General features: G+C 43.1%; 1 protein-coding gene across 1 annotated transcript; it reads right to left on the bottom strand.

Annotated features, from left to right (window-relative positions):
* Nucleotides 1–241: 241 nt before the first annotated feature.
* On the bottom strand, nt 242–16,116 carry LOC125455304 (prostaglandin D2 receptor-like). Its single transcript, XM_048537064.2, has 2 exons — nt 15,135–16,116; nt 242–2,548 (listed from the first exon to the last, which is right to left on the bottom strand). The coding sequence occupies exons 1-2, from the start codon at nt 15,918–15,920 to the stop codon at nt 2,375–2,377; spliced, it is 960 nt and encodes a 319-aa protein (XP_048393021.1). The 5' UTR covers nt 15,921–16,116; the 3' UTR covers nt 242–2,374.
* Nucleotides 16,117–22,555: the final 6,439 nt, after the last annotated feature.

The following is a 22,555-nucleotide window of genomic DNA, read 5'->3' as shown; positions in this document are numbered from 1 at the left end:
AGGCATTGACAAAACCACAGAATAAGTAAAATTTCTGGTGACAGGTTCTGATCGTGGACTGAAATCATAAACTAGAAAGAGGACTTCCCTGCAGCAGACAGATATATTAGCTCAGTTTTATTTGTACAGAATGACTGATGCTGTCACATGCATTGGTGGGTATTGCATGCAAAAACTACCATACAAACCCATGTGTCTGACAGTCATTGTACCTGCACTAAGCAGGCAGCCAACAGTTGAAATGTTTCTTGTATTTCATCTCAGTTTTACACACAAGATGTTACTTGAACATGCATATGCATTTATTCACATTCATAATAATACATTTGCTTGCTCATCAAATCTGGAGCGCTAAATTTAATGCCTAATTCAATTCTGAATCACAGGTCATTTCCAGTATCCTGTGGACATAATTCAGTGATACATACAAGACACATGTATTTCATTTACTTTTTTTTAAATGACTATGAAGCCTCAAAGCAAGCCTGTGGTGGGTTTTGCGTTCAGTTTCTAAAGCATTTTCAGAAGTTGGGAAACATGTATCTCCTGCTGAGTCAGATAACATGTTTACGATCCAACATTTCTTCCTAACTAATGTTGCAGCACGATATAAATGTTTGGATTTCACATTTTATTTCACATTATACATTTATATGTAACATCATTGATACCAATGACAACATGCTAGTCAGCTTTCAGTTTTATAACTATTAGCTGAGCAGACTGTCGAATATATTTATTTACCACATTATATGGCCAAGTGGTTCAATCCAGTTAACTAACTCAACTGAAGTGAACGTGGGGAATCTCTTCACAGTACAAAGGCCCAGGAAGGAGAATAAACTGTGCCATGTTCCTTCAATGGTTCACAAAATAGTGCTCTGTGTTGGAAAATAGCAATACAGTGTCAACGACAGATTTCCTTTCTGCTGCAATTTCCCTCAGACCTATTGATTAGGGCACATGAAGACTGGCACTTTGATAAAGTATTAGAAAGTTATTGATGTGCAAATTTACCCAGTGTGGCTCAAATCTTTCAGAAGGGAAATATGAAGCCATGGAAATTGGAGGCAGAAACAAATACGTAAGTATAGTACATACATAATAAGAAGTATTCTCTAGAATTACACATATAAGAAGTATAAGATATAGTGAGACCTTTAACTCATACCCAAAGAGTTCACTTATTATTTCACAGACTAACATGTTCATAGATTAGTCTAAATGAGCAATTAAGACATTCATCTACATTATGAGCATGCAATAGTAACATTACTGGTGCAAATATTTGAGCATTGAGAAGATTTAAGATTTTCAGATGTCTCTCTGTGACCAGTCAAAATTGAAGCTCTTGTGATAGAACAACTCCATACTAAATTTTACCCTTTTTGTAGCCAGACTCAAGGCCTTGCTAGGGTAATAAAGGACTGAGAAATTTTGCAGAAATTTTGTTTTCCTGGATTAGCATTGCTTTTAGTCCCCAGTAAAACTGCATATAAAACTATTATCTCTTAGACAGTTCCTCGGTATCAAGGATGATTTGCTTCCATTCCAGTTTGATGGGTTTTGAGATAACTGGAAGGTTTGGTGCACAATCTGCAGATTTTGCCATTTCTGGGACAGTTGGTTCATGAAGGGTTGGCTTATTGGGAGGTTTGTTCACTCTCTTCAGTGCCCTGACTTTGTCTATCTATGATCCTGTCATTCAATATACTCGCTACGGTCTCAAATGAGCTTAGTAAATTTTGATAAGTCCTTTAGCTTTGTGGAATTGTTTGACCTCTTCAGGGATGCTTTGAAGGCATGGAGCTAAAATTTTCCACCGCCCTCCTGAGAGACTCCCACGATTACTGAGATGCAAGTAGAATAACTGCTTTTAGAGTTGGAAGCAGGTTAAAGCTACAATTTTGTCTACGTCTGAGTCATAGTGTAAAGGAACTTAGTCCAGGAAAATGTGCTATTTATACTTGAAATTCTGGCTGACTTAAAGTAACGCCATTCAACCAACTCTACACATTAAAGACAAATTTAGGCCCTCAATAGTACATTCTAGACAGCAGTCAGATGCATCTGTGCAGTTGACAGTAACAATCATACATGCGGTAGGCACATAAACACATCAGAAAGCGTAACACATCTTGCAATTTCCAACTAATGTGCAACAATGATGTAATTTAATCTGCATCTTAGGTTTGTCTCCTCCATTTCCAATTGGAAAAGTTCCGTTCAGAACATTCAAGGTTTTTTCTTGTTGGGCTATTGGGTTTTGTCACGTGTCTTAATTAGTAGACTTCTCTGTTAATGGAGAAATCAAAGGAACGGCAAGACATTGAATATTACATTGAAGTAGTCATTAATTATTTTCACCCCAAGATTACACATGCAGGGTAAACTTCCAACACATGAAAAGTAATTTTCGAAATAAAGAAGTTCTTAGAATGATGAAAACCCACGGGTCAACAATTGAATTCACAGATGCAAGCCTTAGAGCAATCAGATCTCCTTCTTCATTGTTATCAGGAGCAAATGCACCAATATATGCCCGGATCTATAAAGATGAAAAAGATATGATTTTAAGAAACTTCCATTATACGAAGCATCAAGTTTAAATACGCTCGACAATCGAAAATATATTAAATAGTGCTGTCTTTTAGAATGCGTGTGATAAAGAAAAGCTGGATTCTAAAAATAATTTATGGAAATAACTGAACAAATTGAAACTTGTTGGTCCAGAGAAGGGTCACAAATTCAGAACATGCTTGTAGTGATTTAGGTCGTAACCAAAATTCAGTGTTTTACTTTTAAATCAGTATAAGTTTGAAAGAGCTTTATGTTCTAAAAGTATTGCTGGGGGATTAGGCATTTTCTAGAACAGCTCAAGAATTTATCTTTCCTCTTCTTTGAAAGCAAACATTAGAAAGAACTTCAAAGAGACTTATCATAACTGATTGCTTTGTGAAGGCTCAATTCCTCAAAATTAAGAGACAGCCATTTGGGGCTTGGAAATAATAAAGAAACCCAGTGAACAACAGACATTTTGAAGACAGCTTTGAGAACTACCCTCAAAGGGAATTTTTGTTAAAGGTTGCCAAAGGATAAAGTGACTTCACCTGATAAAGGGGCAGCACTCAGAACGCTTGTGATTTCAAATAAACCTCTTGGACTATAAACTGTTATCATGTGACTTCTGACCTTGTCCAACCCAGTCCAACACTGCAACCACCAAATCAGAAAGAAAACAAAGATTTTGATTTTGCAGCTTTCATGGCCCTCATATGTTTTCACAAATTTCATAGCCAAAAGAATTACTTTGAGGTGTAAAAGGTAAAGTCACTGCAATCCTATTTTCCTATCAGGCAGAAGCAATTGGTGGTGGTTTAGCCTGAAGGCCACTACTCCTCTGGTGGGGGCAGGGGATATTGAGAAGGTCAGACTTATTACAGTGACTTCAGTAGGTGCAGGAATTGAACCCATGCGGTTGATATAACCTTATATTCAAAACCATTTGTCTAGACAACTGTGTTAATCAGCCACTTCTTGAAATGCATTCACCAATCTAATAGTAAGAGTTACTGAGACAAATTAACAGGCAGCAGATTAAGAAAACAAGAATACGTTAATAGCCAAGTAATCCATATGGTGTTAGTTGAGGGATAAATAGGCAGAAAGGACAGAATACGCATGACTCCCCCTTTACCCCTTTTAGCATTTTCCTGCATGGCCAAAATCTCTAAAATGAACCTTGATAAGGTGGTCATGACTGACTTCCTGCCATCTTTGATGTTGATGCCTGGGTGGGCATGGTGAGTGAGCAGTGTGTTAACTGGAATGGTGGAAGCCTTGTGTGACTAATAGGCACCACAAGCTTTGGAATGTGGTAAGTACATTCAAAATGTTATTATAATTTCAATTTACGTTTTCTTTGAACACTTTTTATTTTGTTATGACGGATTTTAAGAGCTAGTTCTTCAGTTAATTCGAAGAAAGATTCTGAAAAGGAGCTGAACCACTTTCAGACATGGTCTGATGCTCCTTGCAGCTCAGGAAATCAAGGTTCAAGAAGACCTCTATGTTCCAATCCATGCTGGAGAGGGGTAGAAGGTTACCGCCCCCAGTTTTCTATTGGGGATGGACTGTTAATTGGCAAAAGGTTGAGCTTGGCAGCCAATTAATGGCTTTGGAGCTCAAAGCAGAGGCAGGCTGAAAGAGAGATGGTCCAATTTAAATAGAACATGTTAGCCATTACTGCAGCTACAAATTTCCAATAGAAATGCTGCACACCCTGGGGAGAAGCTCATGAGCAGGAACCTGGGCCACAACTGCCCTTAAATTTGATGGTGCCAAGGAGAAAATCACTACACAGCAGTGAGGGAGGGGAAGACGGTCCTTTGTTCCCAAAGTAGCACAGGGTAAAATCACCACCCCAAAATCAAAACAGAATTGATTCGAGGTGACAGAGACAGTGAGCTGACGATGGTGAGAAGGAGCTGGGCCCCAGTGCAACAAGGGGTTTAATTATCTTACTTTTTCTGGCAAGGTGAGTGCAACAAACCCACAAGACAGGCCTCTGAATCTTCAATGTCCAGCAGGTACACCTGAGGATGCATGATGGTCATGAACAGAGGAGAAATGTCCAAGGACTTGCTGATGGCCTGTCAGTGCTGGCACATGCAACCTTTCATGAATATGAGCTGGAGGCACCGATCACTGAGACCAACAGTTCATTGTCTCTGCCACTTCCTGCCTGGTGGGAGAACTGGCTTGCGATGTCTATTAAAGGGTCCCAATGGTTGGAGTAGGTCCATCCTTGTACACCATCACCACCATGGAGGAGACAGTCAAAGAGTTAACCTGCCAACCATGAGCACTTTGGGGAACGTGAAATGGGCATCCTCATGCTTGACAGCATGAAAAGGAAGTGGAGTATTTAGATGGAGGGAATACCCTGAAACAGCACAAGCCCATAGACCCATTCAGCTGGTAAGTCACCAGGGCTCAGAGCTTTGAGTGCATGAATCCCTCCATTGAGAAAGTGGCCAACTTCATGGAAAGCTAGCTATGAGGGGAATGCAGAACTGGATCTGGACTGAGGGGATGAATGCGCATGCACACATTTCAAACAAGGCATCAATGAGCTACAAAATACAATGGTGTGCTGCTGTTTGTTGGATACTGCTAGAATCTGCAGATAATTCTTCAAAGAAGCCAGGGATGAAAACATTCACAGTTACAATGATTTTGACAGCTACTGGCAATGCACAGCAAGCAGTGCTGTGGGATGTGAGGTCACCACGAAAGCACAAAGTTCTGTGACCATTTGGCTGGAGAATTGTAGGCTCCTGCAATACTGGTTCTCCAACATGGACAGGTCAGTGGTATCACCTGTGCTAAGAGACGGCCTCATTGCCTTCCTGTCCCTACTCTCTCTCCACTGCCCTCCTAAAGCCTTGGGATCTGCCCTTCTTTCAAAGAGTGTTGTTCCTCACCACTGGATCCAAACTCTGAGAATCACAGCCCTATTGCCAGCTGCCGCCCAATTCTGTTTGGCAGCTGCGCCCCACTCATTTATGCCCCTCTGATGCAAGGCCTTTTGCTAAGGGCTGGTTGACAACCCTTTTCATTTCCTGAACACAAACAGAGGCTCCCAAACAACCTGCCCAATGGCTGTGCTCTCCTCAGCTTAGCCAAAATTTCAACATTCTTTCAATGAGCTCTTTAACAATCTTAAACACACCAGGTAGCAGATTGGAGAGGTTCTTAGAGCTGGCCCCATGCAAGCCACCTGCCCTCATGAAACACAGCCAAATTAAATGGATAGGGAGCAGTAGACTGTAGTTTCAGTTTGTTTATGATTCCAGGTGCTGAGAAAGTAAGTTATTATTTGCATCATCGTTTGCTAAGTCTACCTTTTTGTCAGTTGCAGAGAGCTAGTTCTGAGCTTCCTTATCCCTGTTCACCTCCCAGGACTGTCCTGGAAGAGGTCGGGAATTCTGGCAGACTGCCAGTACATTATTGTACTTGATCACGTAACTATTTTACCTGGCAAACCTCGATAATTTCTGAATACTTAGAGACTATAAACAGGCAAACGCTTTTAATCAGTATAAAAAGCACATCTTTTAATGAGCAAGAGTGACCATTTTGCGGATTTGGTTCAATAATTTACGATACACATATGCATTGAAAGTTCACCAAAATCTGCATTTTCATGAAATTGGATTTAGTCGGGATTGGTACAGAAACTGACTTTGTACTTGAGGGGCCTTAAGTTTATGGTTTCTACATGATATGCTCACTGATTACAGATTACAGTATCTCTCTCACTGATGTGTACATCAGATAATCACTCAATTACAGCTCAAAAAATATTGGACTGAAAATCAGGGGCTGTACATTTGCAATTCCAAAATATTCTGCAATTCCAGGTACATTTCCAGAAATTTCCCATTGAATTACAGAGGTAGAAAAGAAGAACATATGCACTTTAGTTCCTTGCATTGATTTTCATTAAGCACACTTTCATGCCCCTTTACAGGGTGGTAAATCCTTGGTAAAAATTAATCAAGGTTGATGTACGGAATTAAACCATATATTTACACATGGTGCCTTCACTTAGTATTTGACCACTTGCATTTTCTTCAGCAAACTTATCCTTTTCAAATATAACCTGATTGTTACAGAAAATGAAAGAAAGGGACAGAATATATAACATCATATTGCACCAAGGAATCATACAACAGTCAGAAAATTTGATAATAAAACAATCTTACTGGCTTTTTATCAGAACGAACAAAGCCTTTTGAATAAAATTAATGAGAGTAAGCAGAGAAAAATTAGTATAATTCCATAGGCATGACTGAGATGTGGTTGCAGGGAGACCAGATTTGGAAATTGAATAATCTAAGAGTATTCAGTTTTTTGCTGGATAGGCGGGAAAGAAAAGGAGACGGTGTAGCTTTACAAAAGTAGCAAAGGAAAAGATGTCTGTAGTGAAAAATGGTATCAGCCCTGGAGATCAAAATCTAGAATCAGTCTGTGTAAAATTAGCAATGAGTAAGGGAAACAAGTCCCCAGTAGAAGTAGTCTTTAAGTCCTCAAATTGTAATCCTATAGTGGGGCATAGCATAAATCAGGATATACCTGGGGCTAATAAGAATGATACAGCCATGCTAATAGGTCATTTTAATTTACACCAAGACCAGATAATCAAATTGGCAAAGGTAACATTGAAGGAAAGATCATTGAACGTATTAGAGATTGTTTCTTGGAGAAATATGTTTTGGGATCAATTAGGAGCAGGTTATTTTAGATTTGGTGTTGCGCAATGAGATGGGGCAGATTAAATGACTTCAATAAAGGATACTCTAGGGAAGAATGATCATAGCATGCTGAATTTCAAATTCAGTTGGAAGGGGAGAAACTTGAATTGCTCACCAGCATTCTGGAATTAAATAGAACTAATTACATTGGCATGAGAACAGATTTTGCCTGAGTTTGGACTCAAGGTCTCACACAACATGGAAACTTTCCTTTTAAAAGAAAATAAAGAATGGATACTCAACTTTTGAAACAAAATGGATGTGAGAAGTCAGATTTTTTTTTCCTTTCTTTTACCGTCTACACAAGGTCCTGAATGTTTGGACAAAGTTATTAGAATGGAAATGTTTAAAAGAGGCAGTCACAAGCCTGTTATATTTCAAGGCTCCATCACAAAAGAAGTCAGAGTGGCAGTGAATTGTTGGAGATGTGAAGCCTAACTGCACACTATCTCATTTCAATAATCTCTTTCTTCATGTGTGCCTGAGTGACTTTGAAAGTAGATGGTGTTAGGGATAATTTTGATTGTTGAGTAATAAACTGAATGCTTTTTAAAACCTATGAAAAAACCCCACTAATTTGTCCCTTCTTAACAGTTACAATTTTTTTTAAAAACACATCTGACTTTTGTCAGTTAAGAAGTGGGTGGAGGGCTCACACCGTGTCATTTCTCACCTTTCAACAGGAGGATCATAACTTGCTGCATGCTAAAGCACTTCTTCCTTTCTTTTGTCAATTTTCCAATATCTATGTTCTCTGGCTTTTGACCCTTGTTGCAATGAAAAATGCATCTTCTTTCCCCTTATCAAAATACTACATAATTTTGAGTGCCTTTATTAAACTCCCTTCAGCTTTTCTTGCTCTGAAAAGAAAATGATTCCAAATTCTCTAGTCCCTTCACATCACAAAAAGTTAGCATCCAATTTGCTACAATTCAAGATGGAGTAGAAAGATTGTGCCTGTGGCTTGTCCACTCCCATCCGTTTCCTTTCTTTTTTTCCCCTCTCTTTACTTTTGCTCTCTTTTATTTCCTTTGTTTTCTATAAAGCCTAGAGGGTAGCAGGTTAAGGAGGAAGTATTTGGCAGCCATGACAGGACGAACCAGACATGGCTCCAACTGAGCTGGGGATCTCTCGATGAGCAAGGAGCAAGTAGTCTTTAGGCTGAGCCACATTCTTTCTCTATCTCTCTCTCTCTCTCTCTCTCTTTGGTCTTTTTTTTACTTTCTTCATCTTCCTGACATTGCAGGGAGGCTGGAGCTGTGTTGGCAGGGACTCCTAGCTTCGTAGGATGATCCTGGAATGGCAGCAGGGCACCGGCTACAAAGATGGCAGAGTGGGGACTCCTAGCTGTGGTAGACCTGGAGTGGGAACATTGCAGAAGTTCTGGAGCCATGTTTGAGGCCCTGGATGATGATGCAGTTTCTCTTTTACTTCAAAATGGCACTGGATTGGGGCGACACAACACTTTTTGCTGATTTCCCCTGATATTTGTGACAATAAATAAATCATTCATCATTCATCAAATTCAGTAGGTAATAAGGAAGGCAAATTGAGTGTTGTCTTTTATTTCAAGAGGAATAATGTATAAAAATAAGGAAGTCTTGCTAAAACTATACAAGGTCCTAATTAAACAACACCTAGATTACTGTAAACAATTTTGGTCCCCTTATCTAGGGAAAGATTTGCTGGCATTGGAGGCAGTCCAGAAGAGGTTCACTAGGCTGATCCCATGTATGTAAGGACTGTCTTATGAGAAGTGGTTGCATAGCCTGGGTTTGTACTCAGGCTATTTTGAATCATTCACAATTCCTTGGGGATTGGTCAGGGTAGATGTAGAAAAGTTGTCTTCCCTAGCAGTAGAGTCTAGGCATAATCTCACTCATTTAAAACAGAAGTTCTTCCTTATTTCTATCAGAATTCTGTGAAATTCTTTATCAGAGGGGACTACAGTGACTGGGGTATTGATCATGTTCAAGGCTAAGATAGACAGATTTTTGAACAGTAAGAGAATTCAGGGTTACAGGGAAAAGGCAGGAAAGTGGAGTTGAGGTCAGCCAGGCTGTCATTAAATAGCAGAGTGGACTAGATGGGCTGAATGACCTATTTCTGCTTATTTGACTTATGGTTTTATCAATGAATAGAACATTATCCAAAACAGTCCCCACCTACTGATGCATCGCAGGATCTGAAACCTGAAAATTAACTTATGTGAATCACATGAGCGGTCAGGTGTTTTGATGAATGTAGCTCTGGCCCAATCAATGTATAAAGTTGAATTTAGAATTTGACACGTCGATTTGTTGGACATAGTAAATTTGCTATCATTTATTGTACACTGGAAAAACCAGTTCCAAGCCAAACGAACTCCATTTGCTATTTCATATTCACTGTTTAGTTTATAACATAACAATATAAACTGACTGTTTTGTGTTCGCAGAAGCAGAACCAAAGATTGCAAAAACAACTCCATGTCTCAAACTGCTCTAAATCATTGAAGTATTATTTCTTTGTAATGGAGGAAATGCTGCAGCCAATTTGCACACAATAGGTTCCCTGAACAGCTAATGTTATGATGGCCAGAATGTATTCTGACAATGATTTTGGGGGTAAATATAGGCGAGAATACCATGGACTTCCCTTGCTATTCATCCAAGCAATGCCATGTGATCTTTTTTGTGTATCTAAGAAGGAGGATTTGGTGTTGATTTAATGTATCATCTGAAAGCAGAGGTGTTGCACTCTGTCAGTACTAACTGGAATATCAACGCAGATATTTCTGCTCAAGTTCTGCAGCCAGACTCAAACGCCAACCTTCCGATTCAAGTATGAGAATGCTCACAGTAAATGATAGCTACTTTAATTACACACTTTAATTTCAAGAGCTTACAATTTTAGCATCAACTATACAATTAATCAAGTTCTCCCCAAACTTTCTGAATTGTTCATTGCATGGATACTCCATGCAATGCCACCTAAAACCCCACATAACAAGATCAATAGATATTGATGAATATGAAAGGCTGATCAGCTTCTTATAGCTCACCTATCCTGGAAAATGTCACTGTATTTTCATTGCTGCATCTAATTCTTTCTTGATGATTCAAGGGATTTCATTTGTCTTCCCCATTACCTGCTGAACTTGGATGTTAATTTTTTGTGAAGACAGTAAAGAAGGTGTAATTATTTTCTTCATAGCAAGGAAAACTAAAGGGCGGTTTAATAAAGACCTCAAAATGTTGAGGCCTTTTGATAAGAGGAATAAAGAGAAGCATTTCTCGTTAGCAGGTGGGTCAATAACTAGAGAAAATAGATTTAGGCAAGTTGACTAATAAATTAACAGGGTGGAGTTTTTTTTAATGCAGAAATCTGTTATGATCATTCCTTTTCCTTAATTCCCTTACTGATCAAAAAAAAACTGCTGCCACTCTATGGAACGTCCATGTAAGGTGTTGATCATTCTACTTGAAGAATCTGCTATTCAGAATCTTAAACCTACCTTTTGCAAGTTCAGAGCTTTATTTTCATTGTTTAAGATATTAATGCATATCAACATCTTTCACATAGTTTTCAGTCTTACACACCTCTACAAAGACAGACCTCACCATTCCATTACCCCCTTTTAGTGGGTCTCTGGGATGAAGTCATTTAATCAGAGGCAATGTCATTCTTTAGCAGGTCATAAACAAACAAGGGTGCTAAAGTTGTTTTTCCTCGGGTCACAATGACTTGGAAAATGCACTACTTGAAAGAAAAATAATCACTGCTAGCTGAGACTGGGACGCGAAATCAGCTCTCCCCGTCCACAGTCTAATACCATGCATCACATACTAACCTTTGTACAATAAGAAACCATTTTGAATTAGTTTAACATTGGTTCCAAATCAGGTGATCATCTAATCTGGACTTCAGGATCTTTTTCCACAAAATATGACATCAAGAGTGATGTAAGTTGTCATTTATTCCAACAATGTACAATCACATCATTCTTTCTTCCTCCTCATGATTATGCCAGTTCTCACCCTTGCTGTCCTGCATGATTTATCCTGAGGTAATGTTCTTTGCACACAGCATATATTCCACTAACTCAACAAAATGTCCATTGTTTATAATGTGATCCTAAGTAGTGAGAGTCAGAAAGATCTGCAAATGCAGAAGTCTTAATCACTCAGTATTCATAAATACCCTTTCGGGAAGGCTCACCAAAGAAGTAAGAAAAATCGACCAATCTTACGCTCTCCGGGATACCAAGTCCAATCGTCATGTCCATAGTTGAAATTATCCAATTGAGCACAGACCAAGAGTCGAAACTGGGCAGCATATCTCAGCTTTCAATGCTTTAGCTGGCTGAGTTGCCAGGAAAACTGCTTATCATGTATCATTAGCATTCCAGTTCTACGCTGGCAATGCAATTTTAAAATGTTGCTATGAACTAATTGTAATGTCATGCCACCATGTCTGCCTGTTGCAGTGCCCAAGCAAAGTTCAACGCAGGCTTTGTTTAACCATTTAACAGCATAAGCACCTGCCTCCATGTGCGTTACTCACTTCCATGGCTTGCTTTGTATGCTCCTAGCAAAATGAATCCATTCTCAACTGTACACACTTCGCATTAGCAGCCATTCAGCATTTGTCTCTCTCCTAGCTCACCAGCAGCAATCTCTTTGCTTCTCGTTTTCTTTTTACTCCCTCTCTCTGGGCACCATCCCTATATATTTCACTCACGCCTATTCCATTGCCTCCCAATACCCCCATGTCAAACATCATCAGAATAAATGGCACCACTCCCCAGCTGCTTTCAGTTTTGATGAAGATTCACTGGACTCAAAATATAAAGATAGTAGGAACTGCCGATGCTGGAGAATCTGAGATAACATGGTGTGAAGCTAGATGAACACAGCAGGCCAAGCAGAGGAGCAGGAAAGTTTGATGCTTCAGGTTGAGACCCTTCTTCAGAAATGGGGGAAAGGAAGGGGATTCTGAAATAAATAGGGAGACAGGGGGAGGTGGATAGGAGATGGATAAAGGAGAAGCTAGGGTGAGAGTAGACAGACAGGCCAAAGAAGGTGAATGAAGGTGGGGAGTTAGGAGGGGATAGGTCAGTCCAGAGAGGATGGTCAGGTCAAGGACCTACGGTTAGGGATGAGGTTAGTAGGTAGGAGATGGGGACGGGACTCGAGGTGGGAGGAATGCCTAGGGAGGCGAGGCTGGATTTGGGATGCGGTCGGGGGAGGGGAGATTTTGAAGCTTGTGAAGTCCACATTGATACCCTTGGGCTGCAGGGTTCCCAAGCGAAATGCCAGATGCCATTCCTGCATCTTTCGGGTGGCGTCATTGTGGCAATGCAGGAGGCCTAGGATGGACAGATCGTCTGAGGAGTGGGGGTGGGAGGGAGTTGATCCTTCTTCAGAAACGTCACCTTTACTGTTCCTCTGATGTGCTTTGGCCTGCTGTGTTCCTCCAGCTCCACACTTTGTTATCACAGACTCCAGCATCTGCAGCTCTTCCTATCACAAGGTGGAGTCTAATCGGTCTGCTGTTCAAACATGAAATAATGCATGCCTCATTGTGTGTAGTCTTTGAGATAAAGGCTAATGTGATCAATCTTTTCATTTTTTTTGTCCCTGTCCATTAGCATAACTTCTCAGCCTGAACCTCTAAATTCATCTGCTCATCAACAGTTTCAAGCTTCTTGCCATTTCGGAATACTTCATTGTCTCTTAGATCCAAAATAGATCGACTGAGATTTTCAAACATTGAATATGATTTGCCATGGTTCTGCACATTCATTTAATCTATTAATGTTTCCCTTGTGGCCTGTCTGCACAATTTTACCTGCCACTTAGGTGTCTTCAGTAAGCCTAGATAAAGAGTTCCCTACTCCCTCAAATTATTTCTAAATATAGTGAACAATTGATACCCTAGGATAGATTCTTGGTTGACATCACTACCAACAACTATCAATTTGATGCACACCCATTATCCTAATTCTCTGTCTCCTACTTCCTACCCAAATTTCCAATCAAAACTAACATGTCTCCTCATATTCAATGTGCTCACGTTTTTTATTGACTATTTCCTATGTAGAATCTCAAATATCTTTTTAAAATCTACCTACACAATATCCATTGGCACTCCTTGATAACCATGTTTGTTACCACATCAAAACAATTCCACTAGGTTCATTAGATATGGTTTACTCAATTCAAAGCTGTGCTGTTTCTCCTGGTCAGGGGTTCATAATTACTGAACTGCCAGTCACTCTACCCTTCCTAACAGATCTTAGAAACTTCGCCACAACAAACCGCAGACAAATTGGTCTGGAAGCTTCTGTTCAACAGTTCCTACCATGGGTGGGAAAGATTCAGGAATATCAATAAGCAAGTTTCAGAGGCTGTATAACTGGCGGCAGGAAGCAATTGATAAGGCAAGTAAAGTAACTAATATAAAGCTGAAAGAATAATAGTTGTGTGCAAAAATTGATTAAGATATCATTCAGAGTGCTGTGTTAACTTTGATCCTCATGAGGTGGGTGATCTGGAAAAGGTGCAATGAATGCTTGGAGACTGATCTCGCACTTAAAAAGTCAGGACTGTCATGAATTGTATCTGTACTGATAGACTAGTTAAATCATTAATGTGCAAACATTTAAAAAAAACAAATGCCAACAGAGCTGACGGCCTGGCACCTTGTTCATACACAAACCTGCCAGAAAAATCATTGTCCTGGGATTCATTCCCATGATCGACATCATTATGTTTGCTTAATGATAATAAGGGACTCATGACCTAGATATATGTTCGGTGTCAAAAGCAAAGCGTAAATTCTTCCTGCCAAAGATTTTAGCGAAGAGTTTCAGTTGAGTAATAATCAAGCAATCCTACTTTTATTCATTCCAGTTGTTTTTTTCAGTTAACCACAACCATAAACTGATCCATCCCACAGCTATGACAGTTGCCACAAAAACGTATTGAGACAATTCGTTTTTTTTTCAGAACAAAACAATGGAAATCAGAAATTCTTCTGCGAGAAAGGGAAATGTTCTGATCTTTTCTGCCTCGATATCCCTCTGTATCCAGAAACCCTTTTTCGCACCGTTTGAACGGTCTTTTCCGCCGCCAAATCACCCGGATCCTTTTTTTTCAAAAAACTTTTTTTAACCTGCATCGCTAAATCACTCGCGTTTCTGAAACAAAGACCGAGGTACATGCAAAGGCTGCCCGCGGTAGGGGAAGCGAAACTTCTTTTGGAAGAGTCTCCCAACATAATACCCGTGACATCGGGAGGACCCCTTTATCGAAAGATGCACCTTACTGCATCAAATGTATCTATTAACCTAATTAATACGTGCGAACACATATTGGGAAAAGTGCAGATCCCCACAATATTCCAGTCACTGTTAGATAAAACCGTTTGGACATTCCTCCCTCCCCCGCCTCCACCTACAAAACCTCGGATCGAAAACTAAATGGTTTTGTCACCGTCAAATTACTTCGTCCTGTTACATGTTACATTCTACCATCTATCGAAAGAAATTCCTTCGCTTAAATCTCTTTGTGTGGAGCCTTCGCCAAAGGGCATTCTCTTAAAGTCTGTTACAATCCTTCTCACTTATTTCCGAGGTTTACAACATTTGAAATTGTCTCTCGAGGATGAATTTATAATAACACGCTGTGACTGGTGTGCAGCCGGCGGAGAGCGGTGCCTATTCCCGCACACCGGCTCGCTATGTTTTTCCTTTGCTCGCCTTCACGGTGTTTTAGTTTATAAGTACACTGGACCAAAAAAAAGGGATGATTAAAAAAAAAGTGGACTTACCGTGAGAGGCAGGGAACAAATGAGGAAGATGGTACTCATTAGAACCAAGAGGATGAGATTCTCCATCTCCTCAGAGTGGGTGAACTGCTCACGGGAGCGAGCGCACACGCTCAGGTTGGGATTACTCATTCGCCTTTGCCTCCGGTACATTTTGGTCAAGTTAATAGCCACGGAGCTGTTACACAGGATCACGGCGACAATGAGGATAGCCATGAGGGTCGCGTAGACCACCGAAAAGGGCAGCGAGTCCACTTCGTTCATGTTAAAGAAGCACCAAGTCCCCGGGCAGTACTGCTTGGTTCTCCCAAAACCCACCAAAGGCATTGTGCAAAGCAAGAGGCAGCAAATGTAAACCAGAGGCAAAATGAGGACGGCCCGGCGCTTGGTGAAATGTTCCTGATAAAAGAACGGGTGGCTTATGGACAGCCAGCATTCCAGGGCCATGGCGAACAGGATAAACATTGAGGCTAAGCCGAAGAACGACATGGAAAAGGAGAAGTAGGCACACAGAGTGTTGTTACCCGCCAGGGCTTTCAAGGTGAGGTTTGAAGCGTAAGAAGCGAACACCACCGGGCTAATGAGGCATTTTCCGAACAGGTCGGTCAGCACCAGACCGGTGACAAGGATATAAAACACGGATACCCCTTGCCGGCTGTCCCACTTGTGTTTGCCCAGAATGGCCAGGGCGACAATGTTGCCGAGCAGTCCGGTGCTGAACAACAAAATGCTGCTCAGTACTTTGCCATCCTGATGCACATTGTCGATATCTTCGCAGGATTCCATCATTTTTAATCCCTTGTCTGGGGCAGCAGAAGTCGGAAATGTCTTTGTAAACACTTTTTAAACAAATAACAAGATTCACCCAAGGGTTTGGAGAGACTTCTCTCGAGGTCCGGCTTTGGCTTCTGCAGAGCGTTGGAGAGCGTGAGTCAGAAATAACCCAGCCTACCCTGATCCACCTCAACCCAGTCTCTCCCAAAGTACTCCAGCCTGTCCTAGCCCAGCCTACCCTGATCCACCTCAACCCAGTCTCTCCCAAAGTACTCCAGCCTGTCCTAGCCCAGCCTACCCTGATCCACCTCAACCCAGTCTCTCCCAAAGTACTCCAGCCTGTCCTAGCCCAGCCTACCCTGATCCACCACAACCCAGTCTCTCCCAAAGTACTCCAGCCTGTCCTAGCCCAGCCTACCCTGATCCACCACAACCCAGTCTCTCCCAAAGTACTCCAGCCTGTCCTAGCCCAGCCTACCCTAATCCACCTCAACCCAGTCTCTCCCAAAGTACTCCAGCCTGTCCTAGCCCAGCCTACCCTGATCCACCTCAACCCAGTCTCTCCCAAAGTACTCCAGCCTGTCCTAGCCCAGCCTACCCTGACCCACCTCAACCCAGTCTCTCCCAAAGTACTCCAGCCTGTCCTAGCCCAGCCTACCCTGATCCACCTCAACCCAGTCTCTCCCAAAGTACTCCAGCCTGTCCTAGCCCAGCCTACCCTGATCCACCTCAACCCAGTCTCTCCCAAAGTACTCCAGCCTGTCCTAGCCCAGCCTATCCTGATCCACCGCAACTCAGTCCCTCCTAAAGTACTCCAGCCTGTCCTAGCCCAGCCTACCCTGATCCACCTCAACCCAGTCTCTCCTAAAGTACTCCAGCCTGTCCTAGCCCAGCCTACCCTGATCCACCTCAACCCAGTCTCTCCCAAAGTACTCCAGCCTGTCCTAGCCCAGCCTACCCTGATCCACTTCAACTCAGTCTCTCCTAAAGTACTCCAGCCTGTCCTAGCCCAGCCTACCCTGATCCACTTCAACCCAGTCTCTCCTAAAGTACTCCAGCCTGTCCTAGCCCAGCCTACCCTGATCCACCTCAACCCAGTCTCTCCCAAAGTACTCCAGCCTGTCCTAGCCCAGCCTACCCTGATCCACTTCAACTCAGTCTCTCCTAAAGTACTCCAGCCTGTCCTAGCCCAGCCTACCCTGATCCACCTCAACCCAGTCTCTCCTAAAGTACTCCAGCCTGTCCTAGCCCAGCCTACCCTGATCCACCTCAACCCAGTCTCTCCCAAAGTACTCCAGCCTGTCCTAGCCCAGCCTACCCTGATCCACTTCAACTCAGTCTCTCCCAAAGTACTCCAGCCTGTCCTAGCCCAGCCTACCCTGATCCACTTCAACTCAGTCTGTCCTAAAGTACTCCAGCCTGTCCTAGCCCAGCCTACCCTGATCCACTTCAACTCAGTCTCTCCTAAAGTACTCCAGCCTGTCCTAGCCCAGCCTACCCTGATCCACCTCAACCCAGTCTCTCCTAAAGTACTCCAGCCTGTCCTAGCCCAGCCTACCCTGATCCACCTCAACCCAGTCTCTCCTAAAGTACTCCAGCCTGTCCTAACCCAGCTCAACCCAGTTTGTCCCAGTTTAAGCTATTCCGATCCAACCCAGCCTCACCCAGCTCAACCTGTTCCCCTCCCAGTCTAATATGCCCAACTCTGCTCACTTGGCTAGATTCTCAGCTGGGATAATTGCATTCAGCAGGATCAACCTTTTACCCGTTTAGCACTTCGCGTCAACTCCGTCGGGCAGAACGAACGCAGAGAGAGAACGAAGTGTCGAGATTGTCTTTGATTTAAGCTTGAGCCGAGAGAGTGTCAAGGCAATTCTTTGATTTGTTTGAGCCGAAGAGAGCGCTGTCCTAGACGGGAAAGTACCTTGGGGATAATGGGAACTGCAGATGCTGGAGAATTCCAAGATAATAAAATGTGAGGCTGGATGAACACAGCAGGCCAAGCAGCATCTCAGGAGCACAAAAGCTGACGTTTCGGGCCTAGACCCTCTCTGATGAAGGGTCTAGGCCCGAAACGTCAGCTTTCGTGCTCCTGAGATGCTGGTTGGCCTGCTGTGTTCATCCAGCCTCACATTTTATTATCCGGGTTCCCGATGACTCGCACTTCAGGGCGACACCACGCTGATGCCTGTGCTGTCCTGTTTTATGGTCTCAATTAAAATCCTCTTCATCTGTGGTTTCACGTTAGAGTTTGTTTTTAATACACTTATGCGAATATGGGTGTGGTTACAATGTTAAGTAATTGCTGGCCTAGATTTCAGATAGCTGTGGCGCTAGTCAGAGAGAGTGTACAGCGCGAATCTCGCTCCCTAGTGACCTGCGTGTCATTTTACATCTAACTGGTAGTTACATGGACACCATCGCTGACAGTTGCTATTTGCTCCAGTTAGCTAAATTAAAATTCCACAGGTGCCATGGTCGGATTTGAAACCAGGACACCCAATAATGAATTCGTGCCACAGGCACTTAATGTTCTCTAGATTTCCAAACCCAAGCCTGTAGAAGAGATAGCAAGGTGGAGAGCTGGATGTACACAGCAGACCAAGCAGCATCATAGGAGCAGGAAGACTGACGTTTCGGGTCTGAACTCTTCTTCAGAAATGGGGGAGGGGATGGGGATTCTGAAATAAATAGTGGGGGGGAGGCGGATGGAAGATAGATAGCAGTTTCAGGGCGGAAGAGATTACAAGAGGGTTGCAGTGGGAGAGAGATCCACTGAGGTCTTTCTGGAGGGAGGGGAGTAACTTCTTCAAGGTGGGCTTCCTTAGAAGAGGCTTTGCAGTGGGGTTAAAATTGATTCAGAGATGGTGGGAACCGCCGATGCTGGGGAATCTGTGATAACAAGGTGTTGAGCTGGATGAACACAGCAGGCCAAGCAGCTCTCCAGCAAGAAAGCCTCTTCTAAGGATGCCCAACTTGAAGAAGTTGCCCCCCTCCCTCCAGAAAGACCTCAGTGGATCTCTCTCCCACTGCAACCCTCTTGTAATCTCTTCGGCCCTGAAACTGCTATCTATCTTCCAACAGCCTCCCCCTCTTCTGTATTTATTTCAGAATCCCCTTCCCCTCCCCCATTTCTGAAGAAGGGTCCAGACCCAAAACAAAGTGTGAAGCTGGATGAACACAGCAGGCCAAGCAGCATCTCAGGAGCACAAAAGCTGATGTTTCGGGCCTAGACCCTTCATCAGAGAGGGGGATGGGGAGAGGGTTCTGAAATAAATAGGGAGAGAGGGGGAAGTGGCCCGGAGATGTATAGAGGAGAAGATAGGTGGAAAAGAGAGTATGGGTGGGGAGGGAATAGGTCAGTATGCGGGGGACGGACAGGTCAAGGAGGCGGGATGAGGTTGGTAGGAGGGAAATGGAGGTGCGGCTTGAGGTGGGAGGAGGGGATAGGTGAAAGGAAGAACAGGTCAGGGAGGCGGGGACGAGCTGGGCTGGTTTGGGATGCAGTGGGGGGAGGGGATGAGCTGGGCTGGTTTTGGGATGCAGTGGGGGAGGGAGAGATTTTGAAGCTTGTGAAGTCCACATTGATACCATTGGGCTGCAGGGTTTCCAAGCAGAATATGAGTTGCTGTTCCTGCAAGCTTTGGGTGGCATCATTGTGGCACTGCAGGAGGCCCATGATAGACATGTTGTCTAAGGAGTGGGAGGGGGAGTTAAAATGGTTCGCGACTGGGAGGTGCAGTTGTTTATTGCAAACTGAGCGGAGGTGTTCTGCAAAGAGGTCCCCAAGCATCCTCTTGGTTTCCCCAATGTAGAGGAAGCCACTCCCGGTACAGCGGATATGGTATACCACATTGGCAGATGTGCAGGTGAACATCTGCTTAATATGGAAAGTCATCTTGGGGCCTGGACTGGGGGTGAGGGAGGTGGTGTGGGGACAAGTGTAGCATTTCCTGCAGTTGCAGGGGAAGGTGCTGGGTATGGTGGGGTTGGAGGGAAGTGTGGAGCGGACAAGGGAGTCACGGAGAGAGTGGTCTCTGCGGAAGGCAGACAGGGTGGAAAAGACCCAAAACGTTAGCTTTCCTGCTCCTCTGATGCTGCGTGGCCTGCTGTGTTCCTTCAGCTCTACGCCTTGTTATCTCAGATTCTCCAGCATCGGCAGTTCGCACTATGCCTGTGGAAGAAGAGTTCTGTCTGATCCCAGAATTTGTATCAATTGTGTTACTTGATTTAGCTTGACCCAAATTCCAAAAATAACATTCTATCAAATCAACATATTCATATGCATCCTCCCAATTTGTTTTCTCTATCCAAAAAACAAATTATAATCTTGCCAATTTAGAATTTCAACACAATTTGCAGAATTCTCAAATTTCATTTGCATCCCCCAAGTTACTATATCACAAAGTTAGAAATTGCTGTAGAAACTCAACAACATTTCAAATTGAGTGAGTTCTTCAGAATTTCTTTAGTGCAAGTCATCAAGACTTGAAACATTGACTCTGTTTTCTCTTTCCACGGATACTGCTGGACCTGCCAAAGAGCCTGTTTCCACACTGTAGAGATTCTATGATCTATGAGATAAGCACACTGAATTTCAAGTCAAGAATTATCACTGTCTAGTTTCACAAGAGAGGAGGGGAGAATTGCCAACTGTATGAAGAGAGGTGAGACTAGTTAAAAATGAGATGAAAATACACTTATTAACAGGATTCAGATCTCGCCATTACAACATTAAGAAGAAGATCTGAATTTTCTTTCTCAACATCAAGATTCAGATTATTTTCAATGATTGACTCAGAATCATTCACGATCAATGCTTCCTCTAATTTCTCCACCCACTGCATGGAGCTCCAAGTTCCATGTGTGACAGTAGCTGGGCAATATATTGGTGTGGCATCAGCAAGCTGATCAGGTGAATGCATCCACAGAGCAGCTGTGCAGTTATATAGCTTAGAGGGATCATTGCTCATGGTGAGGCCATGGGTTTGCTGATGTCGACTGTGGTGGATGAAGAGTGGGAGAAGTTATTGTCCATGGAGTATTAGAGAAATGTTGGTGAGGAGATTTTAAAACGAAGGCCCAGAGGGGGAGGTATGTGGCCCAATGTTTAGCACTGCTGCTTTCAGCACCAGGAGCCTGGGTTCAATTCTGCTGTCAGGCGACTGTCCATGTGGAGTTTTCACATTCTCCCCATGTCTGTATAAGTTTCCTCTGGGTGCTCCGGTTTCCTCCCACAGTCCAAAGATATGCAGGGTGGATTGGCCATGTTAAATTGCCCATAGTATTCAGGGATGTGTAGATTAGGTGGGTTATAGGGGAAAGGGTCTGGGTGGGATGCTCTTCGGGCCAGTGTAGACTTGTTGAGCCAAAGAGCCTGTTTCCACACTGTAGAGATTCTATGATCTATGAGATAAGCACACTGAATTTCAAGTCAAGAATTATCACTGTCTAGTTTCACAAGAGAGGAGGGGAGAATTGCCAACTGTATGAAGAGAGGTGAGACTAGTTAAAAATGAGATGAAAATACACTTATTAACAGGATTCAGATCTCGCCATTACAACATTAAGAAGAAGATCTGAATTTTCTTTCTCAACATCAAGATTCAGATTATTTTCAATCTCATCATATTTTGGCCCAACATGGTCTCCCAACTCCTATACTCAGTGCATTAACCAATAAAGGCAAGAATGCCAATGCCTTCTTCACTATCCTACCTATCAGTGACTCCATCTTCAAGAAACTATGAACCTGTGCTCCAAGGTCTTTTTATTCAGCAACTCCCCAGGACCTTAACATTAAGCATTAAGTCCTCCCTGATTTGCCTTTCCAAAATGCAGCACCTCACATTTATCTAAATTAAACTCCATGTGCCACTCATCAGCCCATTGGCCCATCTGATCAAGGTACTTTTGTACACTGAGGCAACCTTCTTTGATGTCAACGACATCTCCAATTTTGGTGTCATCTGCAAACTTACTAACCGTACCTCCTCTGTCCACATCCAACTTATTTATACAAATGATGAAAAGCAGGCAACAAAGCACCAATCCTTGTGGCACACCACTGGCCACCAGCCTGAAAAGCAAATAACAACGTATCATCCTCCGACACTTCCGCCATCTACAATGCGACCCCACCACCCAAGATATTTTTCCATCCCCACCCCTGTCTGCTTTCCGGAGAGACCACTCTCTCCGTGACTCCTTTGTTCGCTCCACACTGCCCTCCAACCCCACCACACCCAGCACCTTCCCCTGCAACCGCAGGAAATGCTACACTTGCCCCCACACCTCCTCCCTCACCCCTATCCCAGGCCCCAAGATGACTTTCCACATTAAGCAGAGGTTCACATGCACATCTGCCAATGTGGTATACTGCATCCAATGTACCCGGTGCGGCTTCCTCTACATTGGGGAAACCAAGCGGAGGCTTGGGGACCGCTTTGCAGAACACCTCCGCTCGGTTCACAATAAACAACTGCACCTCCCAGTCGCAAACCATTTCCACTCCCCCTCCCATTCTTTAGATGACATGTCCATCATGGGCCTCCTGCAGTGCCACAATGATGCCACCCGAAGGTTGCAGGAACAGCAACTCATATTCCATTTGGGAACCCTGCAGCCCAATGGTATCAATGTGGACTTCA

This window comes from Stegostoma tigrinum, chromosome 10 (genome assembly GCF_030684315.1).
Source record: "Stegostoma tigrinum isolate sSteTig4 chromosome 10, sSteTig4.hap1, whole genome shotgun sequence".
Taxonomy (NCBI): domain Eukaryota; kingdom Metazoa; phylum Chordata; class Chondrichthyes; order Orectolobiformes; family Stegostomatidae; genus Stegostoma; species Stegostoma tigrinum.
Note: the sequence above shows the minus strand (reverse complement) of the source record. Positions and strands in the feature narration are given on the sequence as shown.